Raw genomic sequence first — 23,758 nt, forward strand, 5'->3', positions numbered from 1 at the left:
TAACCCACTGAGCCACCCAGGTGCCCGAAACACATGGTTCTTGACACAAACCTCTCCTTCCAAATACTGTCCCCTATTTTCCTTTCTTTCTCAGGGAAGATCACCATTTCTTCACCTCAGTTCCTCTTCAGCCCCAATGCTTCTGCCCCAGTGCAAATCACTGTAACTTTCTCAACGGCCCTAGTAACCTCCGAACAGCCAAATCCAAGGCTCTGTCCTTGGCTTCTGTCTGTGTAGATGACCAAGTTGTACCTCCCTTTTGGCCTCTCTTCCAGACTCCCAAACTGTGGAAAATTATCTACGTGGACCATCACCAGCCTACAAATCAGGTCTCCCCTTCTGCGTTCCCTACCTGATGGCACCGCCCCCAACCAAGTCATTGAAGCGAGGCCCCTTGCAGAACCTGCCACTCCTCCCTCCTTTGCCCTGTATCCAACCAATGGTCCCCAGAGCTCCTCTCCTATCCAGGCTCACACCACTGCCCTCATCCAGCTCTTATCATCCTTCAAACAGAGTATTACCTTTCCAACCACGCTTCCAACCTTCCAGATCTCCACTTCCCACACTGACAGCAAAGTGACCTGATCTGAGAGCAAAAACACCAATGAGATCATTCATTTGTTCAACGAGCAGTCACGGAGCACTGGTTATGGACTGGCACTATTCGAGGTACGGGGCATAGGTAAATAAGAGTGTGTCTCTTCTCGAGAAGCTTACCTGTAACGTAAGAGAGAGAAAGAGACTGCATGTATGTGCACCCACAAATACACACATGTACATACGTATATATGTCATGTGCGGATACATGAAGAGATGGGAGCACAGAGTGACGAGGGGAGCTACTTTTCATAAACTGAGGTCAGGGAGCGCCTTGCCGGCCCTGGTAAAAACTTGGGGATTTACTTAGACTGTGGGGAATCCCCACTGGAGGGCTCCGAGGAGACAAGGGAAATGACCTTGCTTGTGTTTTAAAAAGGTGCTTCTGGCTCTGTGGAGATAAGACGGAGGGAGAAAGGATGCAGGGGGAGACCAGTCCGGGACATTCTCGGTCGAGCTGGTGCTAGAAATGACAGTGGCCACAGCCGAGCACCGGCGGTGCAGACCACAGACGTATTTTATCTGTAGACTTCACCTGCTTTGCTGACAGACCGAACATGGGCTGAGATGAAAAGTGGGGTCCAGCAAGATTCCAAAGTTTATGGTCGGAAGTAACGGGGAGGCCAGAGTCACCATTTACAGAGATCTGAGGGAGACTCTGGCAGGTGCAGGTTAGGGGATGGGACAGGAGGGGTAACAAGGAGGAGCACTGATTCAGATATGCTGTGACTGAGTCGTGTATCCAAGTGGAAACTTCACCTGGATGACTGGATGTTCGGGGACAGGACTAGATGGATATATATTTTGGGGGTGTCGCTGTGAAGGTGATAGTCAAACTCCCGAAACTGGGTCGAGATCCTGTAAGCGCGCATGTTGACACAGAAGAGAGAAGGTTCGAGGATGGGCACTAGGTTCCCCAACATTGAGAGAAGTCAACACTAGGCCACAGACTGAGGAGACACACAAGATAATACTTTGAAAGGTAACATATGAAATGGAAAAATATCTTTTTTCTGGAGCAAACTGATTTGCTTTGGAAAAATCTTCAATATATTCATTGATATATTCATTTAAAATAGTCATTTTTGAGATTTCCTTTTGTTCTCTAGGCAGCAGATACAAGGTTTGTCTCATCTCCATATTTCAAAGTAAATTCCAGATATTACAAGCACTAAAATCCCCTAATACCTTGGAAAAATGGGGCGACTCTGGGAGACTCTCACTGATATATGAGACCTACATTTCAAAGTTACCTTCTTCTCCTTGGTTAGCACTAGAAAGTAGTGCTATGTTCTAAAGCAAAGAGTGGTATTTGCCAGCAAATGAATCGATGGAAAGACCAATGGAACACAATAACAAGTCTGAAAGTAGACTCAGGTATGTGTGAAGGTGTAGAATTATGATACAGGTGGTTTCTAAACTTACCAGAGAAAGACGGATTTTTAAATAAATGGTGGTGGGACCACAGTCATTTGGAAACACATAAAACTGATCCATACCTTATATCATGCAGTAGAATTAACTCTGAATGGATCAGAGATCTAAATTTTTTAAATGAAAGGGTGGGGGGGGCGCCTGGGTGGCTCAGTGGGTTAAGCCTCTGCCTTCGGCTCAGGTCATGGTCTCAGGGTCCTGGGATCGAGCCCCGCATCGGGCTCTCTGCTCGGCAGTGAGCCTGCTTCCCCCTCTCTCTGCCTGCCTCTCTGCCTACTTGTGATCTCTCTCTCTCTCTGTCAAATAAATAAATAAAATCTTTAAAAAAAAAATGAAAGGGTGGGGTCATTTTCCAATAAAAGATGATCTCTAAAAACTGGCAGTTAGCTTGTGGGTCAAAGTTTGCTGAATCCAGGGCGCCCGGGTGGCTCAGTTGTTAAGCAGCTGCCTTCGGCTCAGGTCATGATCCCAGGGTCCTGGGATTGAGCCCCGCATCAGGCTCCCTGCTCAGCAGGAAGCCTGCTTCTCCCTCTCCTACTCCCCCTGCTTGTGTTCCCTCTCTTGCTGTCTCTCTCTGTCAAATAAATTTTTAAAATCTTCAAAAAAAAAAAAAAAAGTTTGCTGAATCCTAGTATATAGAAACAAAGAAGAGTAAATTAAAATTGTATATGCTTATGTTTAATTCTGCAAAAAAGAGTATAGGTCAGATAGACCAGAAGCTAATAAAGAGGTTACCCATAGGGGATGGATGGAAATGAGGTGGAGGGAGTAAGGATGGCAGTGAGACATCTCTGAGTGTGTTTCTATACCATTTTCATATGATAAGAAGTATATCAAATCACGTTTTCTTGCCCAAAACCTACAACTTGAACCTGATCATGAGGAATCAGAGAAAACCAGAATTTAAGACATTCTACAAGACAACTGGCCAGGACTCCTCAAAAAAAAAAAGCAATATCTGAGAAAGCAAGAGGAATTGGGATTATTTTAGAACAAGAACGATATTTCAGATAAGATGAATTTATCTAAACAAATGTATCTACATAAACTTAAATAAAAGTAATTCTGGCTATAAAAAGGCAGAACTACCCGACATAAGGTGTGAACTCTGACGGGATACTGGGGCTATAAAAGACATTTTGGGACACCTGGGTAAATTTAAATATAAATTCTTATTAAATATTAAATCATTATGAAATTACTTGGATGTGAGAATTACACAGTGATCATCTGGAAAATGTCCTTAATCTTGAGAGATGTGTGCTGAAGTATTCAGAAGTGAAACATCATGACTTCTGCAACCTGTTTTCAAATGATTCAGGGGGAATAAGTGTATGTGTGTGAGACAGAGCGGGGAAAGGAAGGGAGGAAAGAAAAAGGGTATATTTTTAAGGCAACAAGTGCTGAAGGAAATTCAAGATAACAGCAACGTCTGTATTTTAAGGAAAAAATTCCCTTCCCAAGTCTACCTTAAATAGTTAAACTTGATAGTCAGTGATCCTCTGCCGGTGTAGTAAATATTCTTTTCTGGTTTACTTTTCATCTACTACTTCGTGCGAGGGATTAAAGACCAAAGTGGTTTGTAATCCCACAGTGACTAATGGGCAATTCTGTTCTATTTAGAAAGTTACTTTAAGAACACAGAATGAGGGGCACCTCGGTGGCTCAGTGGGTTAAAGCCTCTGCCTTCGGCTCAGGTCATGATCCCAGGGTCTTGGGATCGAGCCCCACATCAGGCTCTCTGCTCAGCAGGAAGCCTGCTTCCTCCTCTCTGCCTGCCTGCCTCTCTGGCTACTTGTGATCTCTTCTGTCAAATAAACAAATAAAATCTTTTTTAAAAATGTTCTAAAAGTAGGACACCTGGGTGACTCAGTTGGTTAAGCATCTGCCTTCTGCTCAGGTCATGACCCCGGGATCCTGGGATGGAGTCCCGTATCAGGTTCTCTGCTCAGCAGGGAGTCTGCTTCTCCCTCTCCCTCTGCCCCTCCCCACTGCTTGTACTCTCTCAAATAAAGAAATAAATCTTAAAAAAAAAAAAAGTTTTAAATTGATTGTGGTGTTTGCACAACTCTGTTGGGGCACCAAGAATGACTGACTGACTTATACATTTTATATGGGTGAATTACGTGGAATAAGAACTATACCTCAGGAGAGCTGTTCTAAAAAAATTAAAGAAAAACAACCCAAGAGCCAAGTGCCCACGTCCACACTCACGAGCTGCTGGCACTTACTTTGAAGACTTCACGGAGTCATCTGCCCAGCCTCCTTGCCTGCGGGGCGGTTTGGGAGGGGGAGCCTGAAAGGGGACAAGAAGCCAAAATCACAGTCACTCACCACTGGTATTCATGCATGCAGGGGATGAGGCTGAGGCACCTCAACCAATATTCTATCAAAATCTTTCCAATAAAAATATAGTAACCTTTCTAATTTACTTTCAAAATCTGGATGCTTTTGAGCCCTTCGGGTGGGTGTTTAAAAGCAAGATCTGTAGGGCAAGATCTGGATGGCAGAGTCTACCGAAAGCCTTAGATGGCTGCCTTGGTGGTTCAGAGAGTTGGTTGAGCGACTGCCTTCAGCTCAGGTCATGATCCTGGATTCCCGGGATTGAGTCCCATATTGGGCTCCCTGCTCAGGGGGGGGTTTGCTTCTCCCTCTGACCTTCCCCCTCTCATGCTCGCTCTCTCTCATTCTCTCTCTTTCAAATAAATACATACACTCTCTCTCTCTCTCTCTCTCAAATAAATAAATAAATAATCTAAAAAAAAAAAAAGAAGAAATGCTGCATACTTTTTAAGCCAGCAATTCTAATCCAAGAAATTTATCCCAAAGAAACAATCAGAGAGAGAGGTAAGGGCTGTTTCTGAATAGTAAACAACTCAAAACCAAAATAGACGGTAATAAGACATTACGTAAATCATGGAACACACATGTGAAAATACTATGTAATAACAAAGAACTATGGTAAAAAAGAATACTTAATGAGATGAGAATGTTCGGTATATAGTAACTCTTAAAAAAACATATTGCAAAACAATAGGTATATGCTTCCAATTTAAGGAAAAGATTTTTAATACATAATATCTGGTGTTAACTAGCTATAAGTACATGAATGAGAGGGATTCCAGGGACAGAACTGTGGGCAATTTTTTTAGTCCCTTCTTTGTGTTGTTGTGCATGGTCTAATTTTTTTTTATACTCACCTTATATTACTTTTATAAACTGAAAGGTAATAAAAGATGTAAGACGAAGGTTTGCTTAATAGACATAAATTAAATGGGTGGGTTACAAATCTACTCAGATTACTTAGGGAAGATGCCAAGGATGCATTCAGGAGCCTAAGTGCAGGCGTTCTGGTCCAGCATACAACTGGAAATACCAAGGGGATGTCAAGCAATCCACTGAGTCAGTCAAGTTGGATAAAAGAGCAAAGAACACTTCCTACTTTCCATTCCCCAGCATTCCCCTGAGACTGTTTTTTGAGGTATCAATTTCCTTATTCTAACAATGGCATATAATTATAATTCTTAGTCTTAAGAGATACTTTGATGAATGGACTTAAAACATGGGTTGGCCAACTTTTTCTACAGAGGGTTGAGTAGTTTTGACTCTGCAGGCCATATAGCCTTTGTTCCAAATAAATTCTGATACTGTAAGGCAATAAAGAGCTATGGACCATAAATGAACAAATGGGTGTCTCTGTGTTCCAATAAAACTTTATAAAAATAAGCAGTGGGCCAATTTAGCAGGAAGGATGTGGTTTGCAGAACCGTGAACTAAAATGTAGCATTGCAACATCCTTTAAATTGATCACTTAAAGCCTAACTTGTAACTTTTAAAGAAAACATCCTCTCAACATGCCAAAATACATTTATACTTTCCATATTTTATTTTGCACCAAGATACATTTCCTTTCTGGCTTCTCTTGTAGCATGGGACTTTCTTCAGAGTGAGCCAGAACCTGCTGGAAATGGCTAACTGAGAAGAAATCAAGCCCCAGGATGCCTGTATCCAACTCAGATCCCAGGAAATGGTAAGCGGAGCTTTAGAGAAAACAAACTTGAGTTTTCTTTGTCAGAGGCAGGTAATGGAGTTATGTGGGGGACTCTGTTAGAAAAGCCGAGAATGCCAAAGTGGAGAACAAGCTATTATTTGTCTCTACCAGAAGGATATCCAAAGAAGACAGACCAAGAGATGCTCACTGGTGCTTCCCACTCCACATACCCTTATCTGCTGTCCCTGCCATCCACACTCACCCACCCCGAGGCCACGAGGGGAAGCCTTATAGTCCAAGACCCCCACTGCCCTGAGACACTGACTGAACCAGGGTGCACCAGAATGACCCCGCTGGAACCAATCGATATGCCTGTCCTAGTGCTCCAGAACTGAGGCTCAGAGGCTGGGCTGTTCGGAAGGCATGAGCATTGAAACTATAAGGACCAGCGGGAATTAGAAAAACCCCAAAGTGCCAAAAACCAAAGTTGTATAAGCAGAAAATGACAATATTGCCCTGTCGACCTCCTACTGTGTATAAAGCACTGTGCTGGGGAGGCCTGATAGGTTAAAGAGAAGAGAATCACACGGGGCCCCTCTGAGGATGTCCGAAGGCAATCCGGTCTACAGGCGATCCTGGGGCTTCTGCAGGTGACATCCCACACTTCTCCACCCAAGGACAGGACCACCTTGTGATAATGAACATTCCTGAATGTGGAGGTCACAGATGTGTAGCCACACGTTGTGTGCGGACAGACAGCGGCTTCTTGGTGTGTTTCTCTTTTTAAATTTAGGCTACCACTGTAAAAACTGGACGACTTCCACATAAAATGTCATTTTCCAGCTTCTCTCGAAAAACTCTAAGAGCCAGTAACAGTGGGGCTGGTTATGAGTGGCAGCGGTCCCTGAAGACAGGACCTGCGCGTTCCAGGTGGCCCCAGTCCTCACTCTCCCTCTCTGCCTCCTTCCTGCTAAAGTCAATGCCCGCTGCGGCTTACTAGTATCCCCCTTGTGCTGCTGTTTCTCTTCCAGGGCAGAATCCTGCGTTCCTGTGTCCAGCGGAAGTGGGAACGGGAAAGCTAGGTCAGCCGTTTTGAGAAAAGTGGGCAAGAGCATGTGTCTTAGTCGGGAGTGTGAGCTGACCTTGCGACTTCAGTGCGCACACTGAAGGAGCGTCTGTCTTACCCCTCGCCCCACGTCACTCCCCGAAGCTGCCTGCCCGCCCCCCACCCCCAACAGTCACCTGGGCATGTGACCCCCAGCTACCCCCCACCCTCAGAGCTAGGCTTTCTTCTCTTGGCTCTGGATGTTGGAAAGCACAGAATGAACCAAGTCAAACCCAAGGTGCCACAAGGTTGGGGTGTCCGAGCCTGCCTGGCGCCTTCCCAGCGCTGGGAGCTGCAGAGAGTCCGCAAGAAGGCAGGGGACCTGCGTGGCACTGGCGGGCTCCCGCTACTTGTCTCCTGATCCTGGCAGATGCACAAGCAACGGACACTTCTGTCAAAAGGCAAACCTTTGAGTAACCGCTAAACTGTGGGACTACATCAGTGGCTTCACAGCAAGTACTTAGAGTGGCGCAGGGCACGTCGGTACCCCGTCTTCCCTGTCACCATCCCCGTCGTCATCCTTATTACTCACGTCCATATATGAAAGCTCAGACTGTGGGTCATAAAATATCCTGCCCTTTAGAAAAAAGAAAAAGGAAAAAAAAAAAAAAAAAGACTCCTTTGAGCCTGGCCTGAGCTGTCACTCTGACTACTAAGGGACACTGTGTGATTAATAAAGCTCCCTAAGATTCTAAAAACCAAAATGACCGGCTTTATCTCCTTTTAACCGCAAATCCCAGGAAGCCATGGCTATTGGGGGGATGAGAACAAATCCCTTCCGGCCAGAGGAAGCACAAAGACACACTTTCTCTCATGCTCCTCCCATTACAAAATGGTACCAGCTGCTGCATTAGGACGGCAGCTTCAAAGCAAAAAGATCCTCACAGAAGAGCCACAGCTCCACGTCTGATGGGGACTGGAAAACTGGTTCCAAAGTCACAGGGTATTTTCACAAGTAACTAAAGACTTCAAGGGTTGACAGGATGCCGTAAAAACCACGTAAGCTACTCTCCCATGAGAGGCCAAGAAGTTCTCTGTGCAAAGTGGGACTGAAGCGATGATTGTTCTCCCCACTCTCCACTGGGGGTCTCGGCCAACCTCAGGAGAGCGCACGGGGCAGATGGGAGACCCGAGGGGCAGGCAGAATATGCTCTCTGCAAACTAGGGCTCGGGTGTGAAGCCGGGGCTGTCTCCTTCCTCATGAGGAATCCTTATGTTCAGTCTAGCACTCTGGGGCCCAGGGTAAAAACATTTTTTTTAATACTCCCTACCATGAGTCTTATTATGGCTACACACAGACACCCTATCTAGATGAAAGACTTAATTAGCCACTCTGAAGTGATAAAGGCTCTTCCCCAGAATTCACCTTTGTTCCCCACATGGGGAGCCAGGCACGGTCCTATGTGCACTGAGTGAGACAGGAAAAGTAGACGTCACCTCTGTCCTCAAATATTATCTCTGTTCCGTGAGGCAGAAGAGAGGTCAAATTCGGTGTATATCAGACATATACGAACTCTATGTGATGGCATGTCAGGGCCACTGGGGAACTTAAGAGGCCACAGTGGACGTGGGACACACGCATCAGCAATGGGGGCAGGGGGCTACTCCAGGGACAGGCCGCATCCATGGTCCAAGGGCGAAGCTGAGGAAATTTTGCAGTTTTCTTGCCACCTCTCGTGGTTTTACTGGAACACTCTCTCCTGTCTCATTCAGACAGAACTCAGGACACAACCGAGGATGAAATAGAACTGTGCCAGGCCAGGAAGTGCCAAAGACCCTTGGAGAGGGCAGAGAAGCTTTATGGATGTGAAATATAAAGAGAGATGAAAAGGCAAAGCATTTCTGAAGGAACCAGATGCAAGGTATAGGGGTTCCAGAATAGCACATAACACTCGGGCCGCAGCAAACGCTAGTAACCAATCGTCATATTTGTAGGAGTCCCTGGGAAAACTGTCCCGGAAGAGGGGGCAGTCTGAGCAGGCTGGCATCTATCCTTTTACAATGCAGGCCATAAGAGGAAGCTGATGCAACCCGGTCACAATGCAGCGATTCGACATCAGGTGCAAGTGACCTCGTCTGAAACGTAAGGAGATAACCGACTTTCAGCAATATAATTTAGAAGGTCTGGCAGGTCCTTTGCACGGACAGTCCAGCCCCTGAGAGCCTGGCTGATCTTCCTAAGAGCTACGATGACATCTAAATACCCAATAAGCCCCTGTTTCAAAAAGAATGCCACGGCTTTCTCCCAGGGTGATCTGAAACTCAAGACCCACTCATAGGCCATGGCCCTCCTGTAGCTCCTTTTAGAACCAGCTGCCAGAACTCAGCTTCCCCCTTTTCCGAGGTGACAGATGAGATGTGGGAGGATGTCAGGGGCCTGCATGCGCTCTCCAGCTGAACTGTCAGGGATCCAGTCCCTGCCAGGAGTAGTGAAAGGTTGTAACCCTTCAGCTATGGGCCCTTTGTTTGGGGCCAGGGGTGCTTCCCTCTCCTGCCCATCAGGTCTGGGGAGGACAAAAAGACATGAATGTATGATTTATGCGCTCTCAAATCTTTGGTGCCTGAGCTCTCTGTGTAATGACCCCAGCATTTAAAGGAAAAGGAATTTACTCTTGCTCCATCCACTTAAACTAAAAACTTACACTTGAGGCAGGCTAAGACAGTCAGTAGGGGCATTTTTTCTTCTTCATGGAGCCCAGCAACTCTAAAATCCTCCCTTATCCACGCACTTGGGAAGACATTACCAATCTGTTTGAGTCATGACTTTGGAAGAAGTCTGTACGCTATGTCTGTGTTAGGAGGAGGGAAAACCAATAAAACAAAACAAGCAAACAAACAAACAAAAAACCCCACCCTGGATGGGTAAGGAGGGGACAGCTCAAGTGATCTTAAAGGCCAGAATGCAGACCCGATTCCAGAATTCATAAGTCCTGTGTCTCCTTCACATTGCTCTGCTTCTGAAAGTCAGAGGCATAGCGCCAAGACCATCTGCAGGGAAACCCATTTCTAATTTGGGCAGATTTACTGCCAGGTAACAGTATCCAAACTTGCTTTAAGAAGGACAGAGTCTTAAAATGTGCAACACTACGAGGGCCAGAAATAGGAACGGGTGACGGGAGCCCACAGGCAGCAAGCGCATCCCTCCCATTCTCTCTTGAAAGCTGGAGTCACGTCTCCGAGTGTGGGAAACGAGCACAGCCTGCTGGGGCTGCCGCCTGATGGACGGAGGGGGCAGGACCCCGCATAGCTCCTGGAGAGAAGCAAAAATGTGCTCTCTCCAAAAATAAACAGGGGGCAGGAGAGACGGAGAGTAAAGAGTTGAGAGCACGTGACTGGTGGTTGCGGTCCTGAAATACCAGCATTCTACAAAAAGGAGCCTGTGAGAGGCAGGGAGCGGGCGATTCAGGAAACGGCCTCTTTATATGGTCTCATCCGAATGGGCCAGGATTCAACGAACTGGAATTACTCTGTCACAGGGAGCCTTCGGGGCCAGACTGGCTTCTGATCTTTATATGGTTTCCCCCAGATTCTTAAGATGCCGAAATAGAAAAGATGTTGCAGTGCCAAAAAAGGAGCCTTTTGGGTTGAGAAACTTCTCACACACTCTCGAAAGTCCTGGAGAAACCCCACGATATGAATCAGTCCCAAATCCAAACGGCAACCTGCTTCAAACATTCAGTGCAAACGCACACACAAATTCCCAAGAGCAAAGACATTCAGTTAGGCAAGATCCACCGCAAACTTGCCAAACACCCCTCTATCTCCCAGCTGCCAGGGGCAACGCAGCTCCCGTCCTCAACCCTTGCGTGTGGGCTAAGAGCAAACTTCCCTTCCTTTCTCTAGCAACCCAATGGAAGATCCAAGAAAGGTGTTCGTTGATGCTGGGTGAGAGACAAGGCTAACACCAATTAAGATAAGTACAACGCAGGGGCTGGAGTTCATTCCTCAGATCTGTCCTCCAGCCTCCACCCTGGCTGTGACAGCTAATTCATCACAGACCTCAGTTTCTCCCTCATGGATTTAAGGTCATGGAAGGTAGCGGGCCATCCAAGCTTAAAACGGAACCCCTGTGAGTCAGCATAGCTCTTTCGAGATGCAATGCACGTAACAAAATGCAGAATCTGTTTTCAGTATAAGAAAGAAACCTGAGTGTCAGTAGATGTTAAAGCCATTAGGTGAAAGACTGATTGATGGGGAACCAGACATTCTCGTGGTGCCAAAGAATCGCCCCATACATCACCCGCAGTCACAAGGGAGAGAATGTTCCTTCGCCATGGAGATACCTATCATGACCTTCACTCACTGAGCAAACTTAGCAGCATGACCAGTGGGAGGCGAGGAGTTGCTGCTGGAGGCTCAGGGCCCCACCCGGGGAAAATTCCCGCTGCTAAAGGTCCTCAAGTCCTCCAATGGGATTCCCAGGTTATTGCCAGAGGAAGAGCGAGAGCAGGAAGAATCAGAAAGATCTAGCATGGGGGGAAACTCTAGGACAACTGGCCCTAAAAGTCAGTCCCAGACTATTCTCAACTGAGAGAGACTTAAGAGACATGGAATTCGGAGTGGTTCTTGATTGGATCCTGATTTTTAAGAAAAAGCTATAAAAGACATGTGATGACAACTGGGGAGAATGAATATGGACCTGGTAATAGATGATATTAGGGAACTCTGAGCACTGAGAGGTGTGGAATTGTGGATTTCTAGGAAACCATCCCACCTCCCCGGTTTTTTTTTTTTCAGAGATACGTGCTAAAGTATTAAAGCGACATACCAAAAAACATATATAAAACACATAAATATATATCTGCAAATAGTTTATAAATTATCATTCAAGCAAATCTAGCTCATTGTCGGTAACAGCTGAAGCCACGCAGTGGGTATATGCTGTTCGTTGTACTCTATTACTGTGTCTACTTTTCTGGATGTTTCCAATGTCAACGTGAAGTTAAAAAAAGAAAGAAACCAGATGCATAAAGTTCAGGTTAACGAAAGAGACAAAAGGCAGGGATGATGAGGGACAGGGGCACCAATATGAGCATCTATCTGCTCGGGAAGAACCATGCCGAACAGGGACAGGCATTTTTTGCTTCACGGCTGGAAATTCTTAATACCAACACCCTGAGGACCAGAAAACTCTATATCCCAAATCTCCAGTCTTGAGATCCCTGCCAGAACTACAATGACAGGAGAGTGAGCTTTTTATACGAAGTGCCTCCTCACACCCTCCCACACTTCAGTTTACTGTGGATTGTAGTTCAGTCTTGTGCGCATATGGACATAATGAAATTTGGGTAAGAAAAAAGTGGGGTGGAAAGAACATGAGACTGGACACCAGGTCATCCCGGGCCTAGTCCTGATTCTACCAATAGCTACTTCCATGATTCTGGAGTTTCACTCAATCTAGAAGGGATTCCTCTCAGTGGTACAATTTTGTGATTCTATGAGTCCAGGCATTAAAGTATTTTCAATTCAGGGAGAGCATACAAAGGGTAAGAAAGGTAAATAATGACAAAACATTGATCATCGGTTTGAGCTGGAATGAAGAAGATGGAGACAAAGAGAGAAAAAGAAGACAAGGTCAAGAGAAAAAATGAGAATAAGCAAGAGGATGTGATCAATGGTGAATGAGCCCATCGATGCAATGACAAAGCATAGACTCACTAATTCATAGCAACTGATAACAATATTAGTCAGCATCCCTTGAGGGTTTGCTAGACACCAAAGCTTTAACAGGGTTACTCTGCAGAATCCTCATGCCCCAGTGGAGGACAACTACCACATTTACCATTGCCAAGTTCACCAATGAAGAAACTGAAGCTAAGAGGTTAACTCACCTAAAATCATCCTGTTTCTAAGTCATAGAGCAAGGATTCGAGTCTGTGTCTGACACCAAAGCTTTGCACTGAACCAGGTGATACATGAATTCCTAGACATTAGATGCATGCCACCTAGAACAGGCTTGAAAAGACAGAGGAACTACAGGAAAGATTCCAGCTGGGTTGAAACAAAGTGCCCAATAAGGGGGACTAGAATGACAAGGGTAAAGCTTGGGCAGGCCAAACCAAAAGGACCGTCTCCTTCCTTCACTTTCTGGGCAGAGAGCAAGGTGTAGCTGCTCATGATGGCAGTGTGTTCAATGAGATGGAGGACCAGAAAGTAGCTTGGTCTAACCCTTACCTCTTCGCCATGGTCAACCAAGGGATGGGTTAAGGGTAAAGTCAGGATTGAAAAGAGATGCCAAAAATAAACCGTGCCATCACTGAGCACTGTGTCGGACTGTATTAAGATGAATTCAATATAAATCTTTGTGCTTGGAAAGTGGCTGTCTTTACTGCCTGTCACAAGCTAAGCTCCTCATACCAATGGAGCAGTAGTTGGAAGAATGAGGGACTGAATGTGGGGAGAAGGGAGTTTGCCAGAAAGAAGGAGATGAGAAAGGCCATAGTTTTTTGTTTTTTGTTTTTTGTTTTTTTTTTTAAAGAAGATTTTATTTATTTATTTGACAGAGAGAGATCACAAGCAGGCAGAGAGGCAGGCAGAGAGACAGGAGGAAGCAGGCTCCCTGCTGAGCAGAGAGCCCGATGCGGGACTCGATCCCAGGACTCCGAGATCATGACCTGAGCCGAAGGCAGCGGCTTAACCCACTGAGCCACCCAGGCGCCCGAGAAAGGCCATAGTTTTAAAAGAGGGGTGGAGGGACAGGTTGAGGGGAAAGGAGGGAGAGTCCTGGGTTCAAATTCTAGAGTCGTCATTTTCTAGCTGTGTAACCTTGGGCTAGTTGTCTTCACTAAGCCTCCTTGTCCCTGCATGAAACACAACAAGGGTCCTGAATCCCTTATAGATCCATTGTTGTTAATGCTGGAGACCCTCTCTGGCACAGAGCACACAGTAAATGGTGGTGAAAGTGGCTGATATTTACCAAAATTCATAATATTAATCAAATGCACACTCTGGAGCCAAGAATCTTGAATGCCCATAGTTGAGATGACAGAAAGGTTCTGACAGGCAAACACGGCAGGGACCTTTACCTGGGGCTGCCTTGCACAGGTTTCATTTTGGGGATCCAATTCTTCCCTATTCCAGCTTCCCTAAAGATAAAGAAATCCTTTAACGTTGCCTGAACCAAGAAGAGGCAGCCAGAGTTCTGCCGCTCACTGAGAAATAAATGTGAGGCTCGGGACGACCACAGGGTCTGGCACTTACTCTGGCGGTGTCACACTTCACCAAATATTCCCACGTACCCTGTAATAAAAGACCCATATCCCATATCTCAGGCCACAGTCATCAAACCGCCTACTTCAATGACTCACGGGATGGGTCTGCCAGCAGTTTGCCGAAGTGGCTGATCCAAAGAGAACAGATTTCAGCCCCCAAAATCATTCTTAAAATTCATCCTGGATTTTCTACCCTGGATGGCATCCTCTTGATCTCAGTTCTACTGCTCTGGGTCAGCCTAAAGCAGCTCTCCCCTCTTCTTGGGTCTATACCTACCAGACACTTTGAAAGCAATGCCCTGGTTCCCCCATACTTTTTGCAGTTCAGCCAAAATAAACATTCCTTTCAACTTTCATCATAAATCAAAACCAGTACGTTTCTGTCATTCTCTTAACTCCTTTCGGTTTGCTAAAATTCATCTAGCAGAAATGTGTACCATGTCGAGGGTGGAAATTCCCAGAACTCCAAGAGGCAGGCCCTCCTGTCTCTGGTGACTTGGTATAAGCACGGTTTAGACTTGCTACCTCAACCAGATCCAGAGTGGAAGAACTCGGAGGAAGCTGAGAGTGGAGAAGCAAGCTTTGAGAAACCTGATCTCTCACGAGACTGACTCTTCAAGGACGAAGACTGAAAACAAATGGAGGGAGCTTGAAAGAAGTCTTAAATCATGGGCAAGCAGCCCTCATCACAGAAGACGAAGAAGGGGCGACGCCCAGCTCCACACCCTGCTCGACCCAGTGGTGAAATGCCAGACATCACAAGTCTCACCCTGCAGTTCCTCCCTATCTTGCCTCACTTGTGGGAACAAGAGGAGAAGGTGCCCACATACAGCAAGGCCACAGCTGACAAGTTAGCACCCACTTAACTCACCCTCCAACATCTCTAGTAACTCAGTAATCACAATTTTTTTATTTTAATTCTAGAACTGTGTTTCCCTAACTTCTAAATTTCATGGACTGTCAACATTTCAAGAAACAAAGTTTGTGGGGCATAGGAGATGGTTGGACATACAGAGTTAACAGTTTTTAGTTTTGTGAAGAATCTTTTTAAAAAAACCACCATTGCCTCTCATGGTCATTTCACCTTAAAGAGGGGACCTTTTCAATCTTTCCAATAGGAAGGACACAAACCAGGATAAAGAATGTTCCTTTCCGGGCACCTGGGTGGCTCAGTCTGTTGGGTGTCTGCCTCCAGCTCAGGTCATGGTCTCAGGGTCCTGGAATTGAGTCCCTACCTCAGGCTCAGAGAGCCTGGTTCTCTCTCTCCCTCTCCCCTCACCTCTCTCCAGCTGGCTTGTACTCTCTCTCATTTTCTCTCTCAAATAAATAAAGTCTTAAACAAAAATGTTCCTTTCATTTGATTAAATTCAGTTTATGAAAAACTTACTACATTGTTCTTGGTTTTCTCATGTTGGTAAAAACTTCCTCATAGACCAGGGTTGAAACATGTTATGTTCTATCTCCTTCCAGACACTTTGCAAGCAATGTGGACTTCTCAGGTTTTCATCCCACCCTTTCTGGAACAAGGAAGGCTGAAGGCCAGCCACTCTACTCCTCCCAGGTGATGATGCCCTAACACAACAGGCATGACCTAGGTAGTCACTTAATCTACACACTTTGCTACTCAGTTTGAAGTTGTTCAGGAAGACCTTCTATCCTTCAAAGAACCACTGCCAGCCTCTCCAACTCCAGAGGAGGCCTTTCTAGATAAACTTTTCACAGCGCTTGGCACAGGGTGTGCAAGAATGGGTACTGTCAGCCTTGACTGGATCACAGTTCTCTGGGCCTCTTCCATACCCAGGTTTCTGACTGTTACTTCCAAGTGCACCACTGATGTCAGAACACTTTCTGTCTCGATAGCTAACATACCTAAATGCCCCCGGTTAGTTATCCTAAGAGGAAATCGACATGATCTGTTTCTGCTACAACCACTCTCATTCTTTTCTTGTCAACAGTACCGCTTGAAAAAAACCACAGTGGATTCTGAAACAATCCAAAAGCAATTGGCAGGTTCTGGAATCAGAAATGGGAGAGTGGTCTGTATTCGACTAACGTTCACACAGACAACCATAGACTCCAGATGAAATACATAAAACAACTATTCGAAGGCCCTGGAGGGCAAACAAAAGCGGGCAGAAACCGGAGGGGACTTGACCCTTGAAGGAAAAAAACCGTATGGGGTAAAAATCCATGTTTAAGTGGATTTTCCCCTTGAGTGCACCCTCCAGTCTGGGCAGCAACTGAGCAGCTAGAACTCAAGCAGAAAGCTGCAGTTTTATTCGCCTGAGGACAAATTTGCGGACGGCCAGGGTCACTAAAATTAGAAAGGGAGAAATCCTGGGAAGAAAGGAGCCCCAGATCTGCATTTTTACTCCCCTAAAATCCTTTAGGCAATACCTGAACTGCATTAAGAAATCTAGTGAAAAGCAACTGCTAAAGAAATAAAGAGAAAAAAAGAAAAAGCACAAAGAAGTGCTGAGTAGAAATGAGACTTTAGCTGCTGCTCCTTGGAAGGGACAGGAATTGGTTTGAGTTCCACCAAGTTAAAGGTATTTGGTACATACCTTGAGTTTTTTCCAATGAAATCTCAAAAGAATCACACCTTAGGATTAACAACCATGTTCCAGGACTCCGGGATTTATTCTAGGACTAAAGGCAAAACCCAAATAGACCTGACCTAACAAAGTCTAAAATCAAGTCTTCATAAGTTCAAGGTGTTCTGCAAATAATTAAACTGTCTATTAAAACAAAAATCAACACTTTTCAGAGGACGATAACATAATCCAGAGTTTCCACAATGTATTATCCACAAGGTCCTGTATATAAACAGAAATGACTAGACATGTGAAGAAACATGAAAATGTGACCTACAATCAAAAGAAAAACCAACAAAAACTGACCCCAAGATGACCTGAATATTGGAATTAACAGATAAAAGTTTTAAAGCAGATATTTTAAGAATATGTTCAAGGACTTTAAAGAAAAGATGTTCATAATGAATGCACAAATGGGGAATCTAATAGAAGCTAAGGGGGAAAAAAAGAAGAAGAAAAAGAAAAAGAAAAGTGGAAATTTAGAACTTAAAAGTTCAGAATCTGCAATAAAAAATTTTAGTTTGACAACAGCAGAAGAAATAATCACTAAACCTAAGGAGAGAAAACAGAAAATAAATCCAGTTTGAAGGGAAAAAAAAGATAAAAGATGGGGGAGGGGAATTAGCAATGCTTTAGGGAGGAAAAACATAGGACAAACCAAAGGGACAATATCAAGCAGTTTAACACATTTGCAGTTGGAGTCTCAGGAGCAAAGAGAGAGAAAATGGAGCAAAGATATATTTGAAGAAATAATGGCCTAAAGTTTCCCAAATTTGGTGAAAAATACTGGCTTACTGATCTAAGAACCTCAGCAAATTCCAAGCAAATCACAACTAGCTACATCACAGTCACACTGCTGAAAACCAAAGAAGATAAAAAGAAAATCTTTGAAGCAGCAAGAGAGAGGAGAAGAGATTTACATGAAGGAGAACAATCCTCAGAAACAATGAAGGCCAGAGGACAAAAGAATGAAGATCTTTAAAGAGCGTGGAAGGCAAAAAAATTCTCAATTCAGAACTCTATATGGACAGAAAGTATCCTTCAGAAATGGGTGTGAAATAAAACTATTTTCAGATCAAGCAAATAGGGAGTGGTTCTTAGCAAATCCGCACTATAGGAAATGCCAAGGGAAGTTCTTCAAGCTAAAGAGAAACGCTGTCAGAGGGAAACCTAGACAACCAGGAAGAAATGAAGAACAAGAGATGTGGTAAACACGTGGATGGATAGAAAAGACGATCTATTTCTCTGAACGTCTCTAAACGACAGCTATTTAAAGTGAGGTGACAAAGGGTATTGTGGAGTTTCTGAAGTAGTAGGGAGGTCTAAAGCATGTGACATCACCAGCACAAATGATGAGAGGGGTCAAAAGGACTTCTACTGAAGGGGTATGACAGTAACTTCATGTAGCCATGGATGACTTAAAGATGTATTTTCTAATCCGTGGAGCAACCACTAAAATAAAGTATAAAAAACTATACCTAAAAAACCAATGGAGAGCTGAAAATGGAATATAGAAGCAATTGGCTAACCAGGCTGACATCATTCTCTATGATCCCGGGTAGAGGCATGGGACCAGAAATGTTTCAATCACCAAGGACATTCAACACCCGTCAGTACCCTTCTGCTGTAAAATATCATTATTAAAAGGATATTTTACTATCATTCTGTTCCTTCTCAGTAATTATTGACATGCTACATAATGAGAAGAAACCTAGCCCAGCTAATGATTTCAAGGAGGCTTTCTGACCACAGTCTTCTGGTTCCTAACTGACTGGATACTCCCTACTCACAGCATACCCTTTCTTTCCATCTCCTCACCTCTCCTAGATCCTGGCATTCCACCCCCTGCCGCCGCCCCCACAATGTCTTTTCTCAGGCAGTTCTTTCAAGGAGAGCCTGTCCAGTGTTTTGAGACCCCACAAAGCAGGGCCCAGCTAAGGCTCACTCCCCAAAGTTCCTCAAGACCATTATTCTTCCAAAGTATTACGGAACACTTCTCTGGAAACTAATCTTGTTCAGCTATGTCACCTCTCCTTCCTCCTTCATGTCTGTCACAACCGCAGTGAGCAAGACAGATCCAAAATTACATTATTACCACTCCTCGACCTGCCCCACCATTCTAAGCAAAGCTGATGTTCCCATCAACAGTCCAACCAATGCTTAGCCAAAGAGTTCCCGGACTCTTTAAACACCAATGACCTTGCTACTTTTCCAACGTGTCACAACCCGGAACTGCTCCATTTCTGAAGTATCTAGCCCCCTCCTTCCCTCCTCACCCAAGAACTCGCTTCTTGGTTTTCTTCCTTCTCCATCAACCCAGCTCACTCCCAAGGTCTATCACACTATGCTTCACTCCCTTGCCTTTTTACATTTCCCCTAGAACTACCCCCAAATCTAGATTGAGTCACTCACACACCTCCACTCCGTCAATACCCACCTGCTGAGGGGTGCTGGGAACCTGTACAACCACGCCAATTCAGGCCTACCAAGCTCATCTTCTGCCTTCTCTCAGCTGGATCCTACTGGTCTCCCAGCTTCTGTCTCACGTTCCTCCAATCTGTACTCCACACCTGCATGGGCCCCTGGGAGTTACAGAGTGTTCTAGATAGTGAAGGGATACTAGGTCTCAGTCAGGAAGGTTTTTCTATGTAAGCCTTTCTGGTGGGCTGCCTAACAAGTTCTCTAAAGAAAGGTGTCTGAACATCCAGGGCTCTTGTAACTTGGCCATGATTTCTCTTCTCATTATAATAAGTATTTACTTTCATAGTTCATTTTGAACTCATAATTTTGAATTATTTTTCTTGAAGAAGGCCTCCAAACTATTTAAGTCTTGGGGTCCACAAAACCTGGTTCCATCCGTGACCAGTGCTTGGCAAAGTGTTCCTTCTAAAAATGCAAATTAAAAAAATAATCATAAGGGCACCTGGGTAGCTCAGTCGATTAAGTGTCCAACTCTTGATTTTGCTCAGGTTATGATCTCAGGGTTGTGAGGTTGAGCCCCATTGTCAGGCTCCACAATAGGTGTGGAGCCTGCTTGGGCTTCTCTCTCCCTCTGCCTCTGCGCCCCATCCTCTCCTCACATGTGCTCTCTAATAAAAATAATAATAATAATAATTTAAAAAAGCAAATTTGGTCGTAGCTCTTCTCTGTTTAAAACTCTCACACATTCGCACCCTGGAGATCATGAAAGGTCTGTGAGCTACCCAAAGGAATGAGAAGTTTTTCCTGTATGTTCTTAGATACCCCCGTTCTGATGACTTGCACAACTGTTATTATCAGTTTCAACTTTCTCTTAAGCTCCAGCCCACATTTTCAACTGTTTACTTGACAGACCTCTTTGAAAATCCTGGAGGCAACTCAAATTCAAATTGCCCTGAACTGAAATAATGATCCCTTCTGGCTCCCCCACTGCTGACACTCTTAAATCTTCAGTCTCAAAAACATCAGTATCTACTCAGTCACAGTAGCTATATGTGGGGTGAACTCCAGACTATCCTTCCTCCTACCTCCAACAGCCAACCTGCTACCACAGCCTATCTATCTTCTCTTCAAAGCATCTCTGGGCACGGACCTCTTCTCTTCACCCCTTTTGCCAGGTTTCAGTTAATTGTTGCCCAAAGTAAGGGACATACAGCACCGTAAGCAAGACCACCACAGGTGGTAGGTGGCCATGCCTTTTAAAAACAGCCATGCATTTAATTTTTTTTCTTCTTTTATTTAAATTCAATTAATGAACGTATAGTGTATCATTAGTTTCAGCAGTAGAATTTAGTGATTCATCAGCCTTATCTAACACCCAGTGTTCATGACATCACGTGCCTTCCTTAAGGCCCAGCACCCATCACCACCCCCGCCCTCCAGCAACCCTCAGTTTGTTTCCTAGAGTTAAGAGCCTCTTATGGTTTGTCTCCCTCTCTGATTTTGTCTGGTTTTATTTTTCTCTCCCTTCTCCTATGATCCTGTTTTGTTTCTTGAATTCCACATTTGAGTGAAACTATATAATTCTTCCTGTGATTGACTTGTTTGGCTCAGCATAATACCCTCTAGTTCAGCCATGCATTTTAACGTGAAACCACAGAGACCGCCCTATTGTTAAATCTGACAGACCCTGCTCAGATCCTCTTAGCGACATTGAACACTCTTGACCCCTCCCTCCTCCTTGGCACTGGATGCTACAGGTGCCTGCACTTCCCTTCCCCACTCTGGCGAGTCCTCCGCAATTTCTTTTGGTGAGACACTCTTTGGCCGTGTGTTCTTTAAACACGGATGTTCCTCAGATTCTGTCCAATGGCTTCCTCTCTTCTTTTGCTACGAACTGTCCCTTACAGAGCTGGGCTTCCACTTATCACCTCAATACTAATGACTTCCAAATCTCTAGCTCTGGCTTCCTGGACGTCTCCAGCTAGGGCTCTCATAGGCATCTCAAGCTAACCTAGCCCGGAACTGAACACGCCCCCCGACCTGCTCTTTATTCATTGGACAAGTACCTTACTGAGGGCCTACAAAGTAACAGGCTCACGGAGAACAGAACAGTCACTTCTGGAACTTGCAATTAGTGGGGGACAATGACCTAAATAATCACACAAACATAATTACAAATTGCAGTTGAAAAAATAAAGTTAAAAAAAAAAAAAGTTAAGGAGTATAATAAGGAGTGGTAATGAGAAGGATAATATTCTTATTTAAAAAGAAGTGATATTCATGCTGAACACAGTGCAGAAGAGATGTATGAATCAGCCCAGCAAAGACTAGGGGTGAGAATTTAAGGGATCCACTCCACTCCAGTCCATTCTACTGAATTACAGTATTCTAGGGAACTACAATAGGGAACTTCATAATCTAAAGACTCCACGTGAGTCTTTACACACAGCAGAGTGGCAGGTGTGAAAGGAAGCTGGAGATGTAGGCAAGTACCAAATCACACAGCTCCAGGGTCAGGATTTAGGAATTTTTTTTTTTTTTTCTAGTGAGCTCTACACCCAATGTGGGACTCGAACTCATAATCCCCAAGACTGAATTGCATGCTTACTGACTGAACCAGCCAGGCACCCCTAGGATTTTTTTTTTTTAAATCCTAAATGCAATAGGTAGCTATTAAAGGGTCTTGAGTGTGAAATGAATGATGCACATTTCTATCAGACTGCTCTAGCTGAGCAGCAGGAGGACAGAAACACAAAAGAAGAGTCCAAGTATAAGGCAACTGCTACAGTTCAGGTAAGTTAAGAGTGGCTTAAACCATTTTGCTCATTCTTGATCATTTTTTTTTCCTCACAGGATGGTATTTCTAGCCATAGATTTCAAGAAACCTTCGCTCTGGGAACCTTGCCTGAATATAAGTCAGTTCTCATTACAACAGAAGTATCATCATCATGAAAATCTTCACATTCCAGAAAAAAAAAAAAAAAAGATCTCTGAACACAGGCCAGCACTCTACATATTCCAAACAGTGGTCACATCAAATTCTAATGCTACAAGAGCATTGAAGTCTTTTGAGCTGGGTCACGATGAGCGGGTATGACCTGTGTTGTTAGATCTTGTACATTCTGAAGATTTTATTTATTTATTTGGCAGAAAGACACAGTGAGAAAGGGAACACAAGCAGGGGGAGTGGGAAAGGGAGAAGCAGGCTTCCCGCTGAGCAGGGAACCTGATGCGGGGCTCGATCCCAGGATCTTGGAATCATGACCTGAGCTGAAGGCAGACGCTTAACCGACTGAGCCACCCCGGCGCCCCACATGTATGTTCTTCTAATACCAATTAGGAATGCTGAGCTGAGAGTTCTGATCCCCCCTGAGGCAAAGCAATAGCAGTCTGTCTTAGGCACCAACCTGGCTCATGTCACTGATTCATGGACACATATTTTTATTAAGCATCTAGCATATACTTGTTAGAGCAGGATTTGGAATAGCATTAGTCTCTTATTTTGTGAAGTCAAAGGACATTTTCTAAATCCAATCAGATCACAGCTACTTTAATGTTACTTTCATAACGAGCAGATTTCTCTCAAGGGTTACTAGGATCTATCATATATGGGAGAATAATCTATGTTCAGAACAATCCTCAGAGGAAGCTAAGAATTTGCAGGATATGAACGAAGTATAAACACTATAAACTACGGGTCTACTCAGCACCTCCCTGTAAAGGATAAGCCAGGAGAGTCACAAGTCAGTGACACTGCCCTTGAGCACACCTCTGAGTTTTTCTTGACCAGCAAACATGAACACAGAGTGTGGAGTGTAATGGCTGCACTGAAGATTCATCAATGAAAGGCTAGAAAAGTAGAGAAAGGTCAGTCCATATACAAAATCATAATATTGCCAATTTGTTCAGCATCAAATAAGACACATTGCCTCCTATGCCTCATTTGTCAAAAAAGACAAGGCAGCTGATTCTGGAATATTTGGAAACTATCTCGTTGCTTGCAAAAGTAACTTCCAACCACCATTCCATCGCTGGTGGTTTATCAGCGCCACTGACAAACCCAGCGTGCCAAGCTCTCTCTCCCTTACCTCCAGGACTTGGCACATGCTCTCGCCTCCACTTGGAGAATATCCTCCTCTGTCCCTTCCCTGGGCTCACATCTACTTATCCTGAAAGTCTCAGCTCAAGCATGAGTTTTTCCCTAGAAAACCTTTCTGGATGTCCCCCAGAATAAATGGGGCGTGATGTAGGTATTCCTGTATTTTTCTGTGTTCACCCCTACCTGGCACTCACTTCTCTGAGGCCCCCAGATCAAAGTTCTGGGAGGACAGGGAGCAGGTCTGGTTTATCAGTACTGCCAGCTGCAAGCACAATGCCCGGCATGTAGAAAATTCTCAATCTGGGG

The 23,758-nt window shown here is 44.7% G+C and overlaps 1 protein-coding gene across 2 annotated transcripts in view; it reads right to left on the reverse strand.

The window, feature by feature from the left end:
- The window catches only part of IFT43 (intraflagellar transport 43), an 80,767-nt gene that overhangs the window by 45,748 nt on the left and 11,261 nt on the right, over positions 1 to 23,758 (reverse strand). For both annotated transcript variants that reach the window (XM_047738200.1, XM_047738202.1), the window contains exon 3: positions 4,263 to 4,327. In XM_047738200.1, the coding sequence (XP_047594156.1) occupies positions 4,263 to 4,327 (65 nt within the window). The remainder of the gene's footprint in view (positions 1 to 4,262; positions 4,328 to 23,758) is intronic.

The sequence above is a fragment of the Lutra lutra genome, chromosome 7, assembly GCF_902655055.1.
Source record: "Lutra lutra chromosome 7, mLutLut1.2, whole genome shotgun sequence".
Taxonomy (NCBI): Eukaryota; Metazoa; Chordata; class Mammalia; order Carnivora; family Mustelidae; genus Lutra; species Lutra lutra.